General features: G+C 37.9%; 1 protein-coding gene across 1 annotated transcript; it reads right to left on the bottom strand.

Annotated features, from left to right (window-relative positions):
* Positions 1 to 1,948: 1,948 nt before the first annotated feature.
* LOC109704809 (probable GTP diphosphokinase RSH2, chloroplastic) lies at positions 1,949 to 5,718 on the bottom strand. Its single transcript, XM_020225596.1, has 6 exons — positions 4,913 to 5,718; positions 4,577 to 4,762; positions 3,797 to 4,257; positions 3,549 to 3,707; positions 3,123 to 3,474; positions 1,949 to 2,499 (listed from the first exon to the last, which is right to left on the bottom strand). Exons 1-6 carry the CDS (start codon positions 5,552 to 5,554, stop codon positions 2,212 to 2,214), a joined length of 2,088 nt encoding a protein of 695 aa, XP_020081185.1. The 5' UTR covers positions 5,555 to 5,718; the 3' UTR covers positions 1,949 to 2,211.
* Positions 5,719 to 9,100: the final 3,382 nt, after the last annotated feature.

Raw genomic sequence — 9,100 nt, 5'->3', positions numbered from 1 at the left:
AAAGCTTCCGGAGCACTCCAAGAGGATGGGAAAGCAAGTCGGCAAACTTAAAAAGGGATGTCCACCACGGCAAAAATACATTGATGTCACTGCTCCCATCACCACGAATCAAAGCAATAAAGCACTGCCAAGTTTATGGTCACTTTTTTAATGATTTGCCAAATTGTGCATTGCAAGATTTAATATTAGTTAGTATAGTAATTTGTATGATGCGACAGATATATAATAAAAAAAATAAAAAATAATGACAAAGGAAGAGAAAACAACGATATAATTAAAAAGTGACGATAAGAAGTGAGATTCATCTTATCAAGAATGGAAGGTAACAGCTGAAAAAAGTGAATGAGGAACAATTCGACTCAATACAAAGGCGTGACTTGATTCAGTTCAAGCAAAAAAAAAAAAAAAAAAAAAAAAANNAGAGAGAGAGAGAGAGAGAGAGAGAGAGAGAGAGAGAGAGTTCGGCTATGGTGCTGGTGCTTGTAAAAGTACCAAGCACTTGGTGCTTGTAAATTTTACCGTTAGATCTCTGCCTTTGATCATTTTTACCCGTTAGATTATACTATTCAACGAACCATCCACTCAACTCTAGGGGGCCCACATCATCCTAACCACACATCCTTTAATACAAGGGCTGAAAACTTACAAGCACCAATGACTTGGTACTTTTAAAAGCATAGGAGCTCAGTTCTATATATATATATATATATATATAGAGAGAGAGAGAGAGAGAGAGAGAGAGAGAGAGAGAGAGAGAGAGAGAGAGAGAGAGAGAGAGAGAGAGAGAGAGAGAGAGAGCAGGGCTGCTGTGCTCTCAGGAGCACGGAGGCCTCCGTGCTCCTCAGCCGTTTTCGATGATGGAATTTTCGAATCGACGATCGGCTCCGTTAGACTCTAGGGTATTTGAAGTTTCTAGAAAATAATTTTTGCAATTTTTCTATATCATTTACCTAGTGATTGAAAGAATTCAAAATCAATAATTTTTAATGGTTGATATCTGCCGTTTTCAAGTTTAACGGTGTAGAAGTATTCAAATCAGATGAAATATTGATATAAAATTCTTTATATTATCTACAACAAGATTAATATTTCTAATCGAAAATTTTAGTGCTATATCACAACTTTTTATAGGATTTTTATTTTCAGCCGTTAAAAATTATTGATTTTGAATCCTTTCGATTGCTAGGTAAATGATATGGACAAATCGCAAAAATTATTTTCTAGAAACTTCAAATACGCTAGATCAACTCTAACGGAGCCGATCGTCGATTCGAAAATTCCATCATCGAAAACAACTTAGGAGCACGGAGGCCTCCGTGCTCCTGAGAGCACAGCAGCCTGCTTTATATATATATAAAATTGACCCCCTATACTTTTAAAAGTACCAAATCATTGGTGTTTGTAAGTTTTTGCCTCTTGGATTAAGGGATGTACGGTTAGGATGATGTGGGCCCCCCAGGATTGAGTGGGTGGTTGTTAATGATCAAAGACGTAGATCTAACGGTTAAAAATTTACAAGCACTAAGTGCTTGGTGCTTTTACAAGCATCGTAGCTGGACTTAAAATGTATATATATATATATATATATATATATATATGAAATTGATACTTTTAACAAAAGAAGTTGGGAGTGAGAAAGCTTTTTTGTTTACCTAAAAAGAATATTTGCTATTGAAATTGAAATAAAATTTATTTTATGAAAAATTTACATAACATACAAAATCATTTTTTTCCATCAGTGAACGACGAGTTCTAGGTCGCGTCTTTAGCGTACTATTTACTTGGCATTCAAATTATTTTTTTTCATCAGCAAAATTAACTCCATATGACAAAATAGGTCAATTTGATATATTAATAGAAGTTTATATAGGAGACATCTAACTTCATTTAAAAAGATTGGGGGTGCAAAATAAAGCTTTGATGAATGAAAGATCAGAGTCATCAAATGCAGTTAAGCCCCATACATCCCTCAGAATAGCTTTTTCAATACAACCCTGAAGATTACAACCATTGAGAACAAATATCAATAATAAATCTGGATGTGAGAAAATGAATTAACCTCTCTCAACCTACATTACTGCCACTCAAGAACTTTGAACTCAAGAATTTCCTTTGCAATTACTCTACACTAACTGTACAGTTACTTGCTATGTACAATGAATCAATTGGTTAGAGCTACAACAAATCGGCATACTGCAGAATAGGAGCTGGTCAGTTACTACGGAAGTGCCGACCGGACAAATTGAGTTGTCCTTCATACATTCGCTGGATTTCCTCCCTATACTCCGTCAAGGCCTTGCGGGGCAGAGCCGGCGTCAGCTCCACCACATCCCCCATATTCAGCTTCTGGCTCGGGTTGCTCACTGGTTCATTGTTCAATCTCGGCCTCAGCTCTTCTTTCAGAGGAAAGTTGTAATGGGTCCACCTAGAGCTCGCTCCACCAACCCTTTCTAATAGATCACTCATGGTCGACTTCTCCGGAAATTCCTGCACTGACATCTGAAATTGACAACACAATCATGTTAAACATCTGAATAACCATTTATCGACTCGAAAGCATGAATTATATTAGGAACAAACAGAACACCGCCTTCACATTGTGCAAGGAGAATAGATGAATAAACAGTATATGTAGTTACTGTGATTTTCAATCATATCTACTAAAGCACTTTACAAAGAAATTAGTCTTGAGATTCTGTCAGCGGCAGAAAGGCGAAACAAGATTTTGAGTGCCAAAAGCAGAGCTCCATTTCGGAACTTCTGCCGCTGCTGCAGATAGAAACGGAAAGAGAAATTTTACTTCAATTTGAATAACACTTCCTCAAACAACACTAAACTCTATAACAAGAGCCAAGCAGGCTGGAGGTTTAGAAATATGCTGTTTGTAAAGCCGTCCGAAGAAATAATAACTTCTCATTGAAGCGGAAGCTGAAACAAATGCTTCACATTGGAGCTTCTGTTTTTAGGCCCCATAGCTCATTTTATGTTCATACCACAGCAAAAACTCTTAAACTACTTGCAGTCATAAGCATGGTTTTTGAATGCTTTAGCTTTCCGAGCTTGACGTGTTGTTTCAAAAGCTGAGCCAAATGGACAGTAACACAGATCTTAAAGGGACCGACCTTCTCATTATCCAGCACTATGACGAAAATGGGGCCTTCGTGGTTGCACTGGAGTGCATATGAATAAGGGCAGTCATCAGAATGAGATGGAAACGGACATGGCGGCCTAATCTTGTTATTGTCACCGAACGAAAAAGACCGGTCAGTCCTCATCGTCTCGCATTGCCAGGTAACGACCCATCTAGCCCACTCCACCATTTGGAGCACAAATGAGTGCTTGCAGCTACCTTCCTTGTACCTCCAATGAGCAGCAAGCCCATATTCGGCTTGCAAATGCATCTCCCTTGTTCGAATTTGAACTTCGAATGGGACCATGCCTTCACTAAGAACGACAGTGTGCAGAGATTGGTACCTGCAATCAACTATCAGTTAAAAAGTCCAAGATGGGAGATTGTATTGAAACATCCTATATTCTCAATTACCTACCCATTTATTTTGGGGTGAGCAATGTAGTCCTTGAACCTCCCAAGTACTACGGGCCATAACTTATGAACCACATCCAGTGATCGGTAGCAGTCTTCTTCGTTTTCAACTACCAATCGTAGTCCATGGATATCGTGGATCTCATCCATGGTTATCTTCTTCCTAAGAAAAATTGTTTTCCAAACGAAGTTAGAATAGACGTAAAATCCATATTGACATTTTATATGTAGAAAGAGGATTGATGCACTTACTTTAGCATCTTGTTGTAAATACTATACAAGCTCTTATGCCTCCCAGATAGAAGATGATAAGAAATGCTTCTATCGTCGAGACTGTTTTTTAGTCTTGCTATCGCTTCTGAAATAAGTGCTTCATCAAATGTCTTTACTAGTTTGGAGGACAGCGCTTTGTGCTCCCCTGGATTTAAAATCCTGAAGCAGATATTCTCCAGCTGCTCCTTCCAACTATAGATTCCCAATCTACTCGCCAAAGGAACAAAAATCTCCATAGTCTCCTTCGCAAATCTCAGTCGTTTGGCTACGGGTAATGCCTCCAAAGTCATCATGTTGTGCAGTCGGTCCGCTAGCTTCACAAGAACAGCTCTGGCATCAGCCATAGCGAGAAACATTGTGTGTAGGCGGTCCGCCTCGATACTTTTGTTTGCCGTGTTATTGTCGCGAGCAAGCTTGCTTAATTGGCTTAGTTTTGAGACCTGGATGAATAGCAAAAAGGAAAGTAAAAAAATTTTGATGATCAGGTCTAGGGTATAAAAAATCTGAATTAGGATGAAAGATTTAGATTTGAGTGGTAATCAACTAAACAAGAGAGAACATGAGTACTCTAACCTCCTCAGATTGAGAAGGAGCAAAACAACTTGTTCTAACCTACTGTGAAACAAAATGTTCCAAACCAAAGAATCAACAAAATGTTGTAGCAACTCTTACACTTTGTGTGTAAAACATATGTTATCAAGAAGAATTGCGACAATACCCAACAAAAAGGGAAGCAAAGGAAGAAGAAAACCACCATACCCCTTCAACAAGGTCGGCTACACCAGATCCAACCACATGGAAGATATGATCATAATCCATAAAAGAATCATCTAGAGCATCATGTAAGAGTCCCGCAGCGACTACCGTCGGGTTAGCACCAATCTTTGCTAGTAGAACTGCGGTCTCGACACAATGCTGCAAGTAGGGATCTCCGCTCGCCCTCATCTAATTCACAACCCGAGAAAAACCCAATTCAGCTCACAAACTAATTACGCAAATTGCAATTCAGAAAAGAAATTTTTTATCTTTTTTTGTCTCGACGTATCGATAGAAGGAAAGGAAAGATTCATATAAGGATAGATGTGATGTGATCACCTGACCCCTGTGAGCTGTCTCTGCTTCATAGAAAGCTTTCACCACCAACTCCTCATGGAAGATCTTATGCCGCGATTGAGCCTCAACAAGCATTTTCTTTGTGTATGGATCGCAAAAGCGCTCTATCTCTACCAAATTCTCATCCAATTCAAACGGTAATTCCTCGACATCAAGCCGCCCTTCCCCTACCGATTTGGGGCTCTGGGGGGCATAATCCAGGCAAGAACCCAATGCGTTCCTAATGAATCCATTGAAGAGCCGATCTCGTCGGGCTCTCCACTCCCTCCACTCCCGAGAAGCTCTAGCCAACGGCGGGCTTCGAGAAGATCCGCCATAGGAGACGGGGCTATGGAACACCGACACAGGGCTAGGGTTCCGGCACTTGAGGGAGGTGTATGAATACGAGCTCCCCAGCTCGTCGGGCTCGTCGCGGCCGGAGTAGCTCGGCGACGACAGCGACGACGCATGGCGGGGGCCGGCGGGGGAGGAGAAGAGGCACGAGAGACCTCCGGCGACTGCGGCGCCGCCGGAGGCGGAGTGCGGCTGCGGCGGCGGCGGCTGCCGGGGGGCGAGGTCGAAGTCGGGGGCGAAGCAGAGGCCGCCGGGGGCGCTGGCGTAGATGGCGATCGCGGGCACCGACATGGTCGCCGAAAAATCCTAGATTCGTCAACAGCCGACGACGTAGAAGCCCAACGATCTCGGATTCGAATGGGAAACCGGGGTTAGGGTTCGAGGAAGCGATCGGAATTTGGAGGAGGAGGAGGCGGGGGAAGAAGCGGAAATGGAGGAGCTCTAAAAAGACGGAGGGGAGAGAGGAAATCCTAGATGGGGGGAGAAGAAGAAGGAGAAGAAGAAGCTCGCGGTCAAAGAAATGGGGAAGAGAGAGAGAGAGAGAGAGAGAGAGAGAGAGAGAGAAAGGGAGGGGGAGAGGTGTGCGTGGAAGTTAGTGCCAGAGGAGAAGAATCTGAGAATCCCGAGGAGTAGAAAAATGGAAGCAGTACATACAGCAGTAGAAGAAAAGTGGATCGGAATCACCAGATTGACCTTTCCACTTAAAAAGAACAGAGTAAGGTGCTGCATCCGAGCTTCTTCTCTAACTACCAAACAACCAATCAGCTTTCCAGTTAGGCATGCCACTTCGACCTTCCGGTAAATTCTTCTCTAACTTTTGATTTCATACTATTTTAACATAATAATAATAATAATAGAAATAATAATGTGCTTGTAGTTTTATTTTTCCGCTCTAGAAAATTTTGATATTCATGATTTGACAGTATTGCATGTTTTATTTATAGTGTAAGCGTGATTTGCTCTGATATCATTTATTGAAACTGGTATTTGTACTGATACCGATTGAAATAACTAAACTAATATTTTGTTAATAAAAAGTAATTAATTATATTCTGAACAACACCTGTGCCGTCATGCCTACTATACCCTTATTCATCTAATTAATACATGCCTAACTATATATAGCCATCAAGTCATAACAGATGCTTTAAATCCAATTTTATTTTGAATAACTATAAATCTTACTCTAATTAGTAATTACATATTCTTAAAATATAATCGATGAATATTTGGATATACTCTATCTATAACAAAATTTTTTTAAATTAAGTTTGAATTATTATTACAACAGTGTGATTTATTTTATTTAAAAAAATAACTTATGATTAAATATTATATCAAATTTTAAATATTTTGATCATACTTTGTCGACCAAATGTGTAAGTTTCTTTAATAAATTGAAGAAATTTACTAAACAAAATATTCATGCATTCAAACATGGCCTTCATAAAAAGCATATAGTCCTTAGGGCACGTTTGCTTCGCACTATGAAAGATTAATAGGAGTAAAAAGATATCCGAAAATCTTATTCCTATTTATCCTATTACTAAGAGTGTGGCATTCATGCGTTTGGTTCGCACGGTCATATTATTTAGTCATGTTATTTAAGTTTACAAAAAATATACAATTAATTTATTTATTTCTTTAATTAATTTTAGATAATGCTATCAAAAATTTCAACATCTTTTTAGAAAAAATAGAGAGAAAATATAGGTTAGAGAGAGAGAGCATAATTAAATAATAGGAAGAGAAATAAAGTACTCGAGATTAGAGGGAGTGAGGGAGTTGAAATTTTAGAAAAAGAGGGGGAGAGAGAGTTTAGTTTAGAGAGAGAAAAAGAGTTAAAGTTTAGAGAGAAAAAAATAAGTTTAGAGAAAGATATGAGGTTAGAGTGTAAAGGATAATAATACTAACTAGCCGGCGGGTAGGGAGAAAGAAAAAGATTAGACATATTATGATTACCCAATTCATTAATATGAGGATACCCACTCTCCCGCAAGGAAATGAGATTAGTACTTTGGGATGAATCTCATTCCCAAGTGAATCTAATATTACCAACTAGATTACTTAGTGCTTTTAGCCAAATACCGTTATATTTTTTTATTTCCATTGCATTATTAGAAAACTTAAAAAGATGGCGCGAACCAAACGCACCCTTAATATATAAGGAGTTTGATTAAAGGCCCCCTTGCATAAAAAATTCACTACTTTTACAATTTTGCAAAATTAGCCATATTTTTTAATTTTATAATTTCGATCGTGTTTTTTTTTTAAAATGACTTATTTCTCTCTCTTTTTCTTGCGTATGATTCTTTCCTATCTATTACATCTTCACCGATGCAGCCGCACATCTATCGGACTATTTTGTCTTTATAGTTGATTATTTTCTACCAAATAATTAAATAAATATTATAACAATTAAAAAACTTTTCTTTTATAGCTTATATATACAAATAAATATTTTTAAAAATATTTTTTTATCTGAATTTTAATTATTTAAAAGTTTATTTTACTTCAATTTGAATTTTACGTCCGGTAAATTAAACCAGAACGTGGTTAGAAACTGGGTGGGGTTAGAACCATCCACCTCTCTCTCTCTCTCTCTCTCTCTCTCTCTCTCACTCTCCCCCACCTTCTAGAAAGTTGGCACGTGCCAGTGTTGAACAAAATCCGCACTCGGAGGGACCACCGAACACGCGTCCGGAGCTCCCAAATTGCGACGGCTACGGTGACGGGATCGCCTGCGTCGGCGCCCCTCGCGCTGCCACGTGTCGCGCGCGCGGCGGTCGCTGTAACCGCACGTGCCCGTCGTGCGGTCGCCCGCTACCCACCGCGCTCCTTCTCGAGGCCTGCCACGCCTCCATTACCGAACCGGATACGGTTCAAATAATAACCGAACCGGACGGTTTAGGCCAGAATGGACCGTTCGGTGCCCGGGTCGAACGTTGCGCTGTATATTTTTTAGAAAAACCCTTGTCGGTTAGTACTTTCTCATTTTAGAATCGTATAATTTCATATAGTTTAAAATATATCACTTTAGTACTCTCTGATTTTGTTTTTTTTTTTTTGTTATCCTCTCTATTAATTTTTTCGTTAAATTAGTGAGAAATCTAGTTGACGGAAAAAAAAAAAATTAAATCACATGGTACTAAAATGATACATTTCAAACTACAGAATACCAAAGTGAGAAACCACGATACTTCAAGGATGGTATTTGAAGTTTATTGTATTTTTTATTAGGAAAAAAAAAATGCTTCCTCTCTCCCCCTATATAGATATAAATTTTACATCATATTTATTCAAAAATTTAATATGACTAGTAAAAAAAATAGCAGTATTTGGCACATTACATATAAGAGTATATATAGTATTACTTTTTTGATATTAATTATAAAAAATTTTACTTGTATATTCCCCAAAAAAAAAAAATCTTATACGTACCTCCGATCCTAGAATTCACAAAAATCCAAATAATTTTTAGTAAAAATAAAAAAATTGATATGACAGATAGAGAATTATTGACTTTTGAAATATTATAAAGAAAAAATTATTTTGAAGTGTATCAGTAGTATTGCTCATTACTTATAAAAAAAAAATTAAAATATGCCCACATGAACTTAGAATATTATATATATTTATTTTATAAACTTTCAAATATTATTTATATATTTGTAAGCATTAAAAATTTGTAATTATATCCCTTGATTAAAAAAAAGGCCCTGTCTTTTTAGTGAAAAAGATATTTTACCCGTATTCTCTTCACTATTTTCTTTAAAGTCAGCAATAAAAAATATTATCGAAGAAACTAAAATAGATCAAATGGTTTTAATTTACTAA

This window comes from Ananas comosus, unplaced genomic scaffold, assembly GCF_001540865.1.
Source record: "Ananas comosus cultivar F153 unplaced genomic scaffold, ASM154086v1, whole genome shotgun sequence".
Classification (NCBI taxonomy): domain Eukaryota; kingdom Viridiplantae; phylum Streptophyta; class Magnoliopsida; order Poales; family Bromeliaceae; genus Ananas; species Ananas comosus.
The sequence above is the reverse complement of the archived record's forward strand: the minus strand, read 5'-3'. Positions and strand labels throughout refer to the sequence as shown.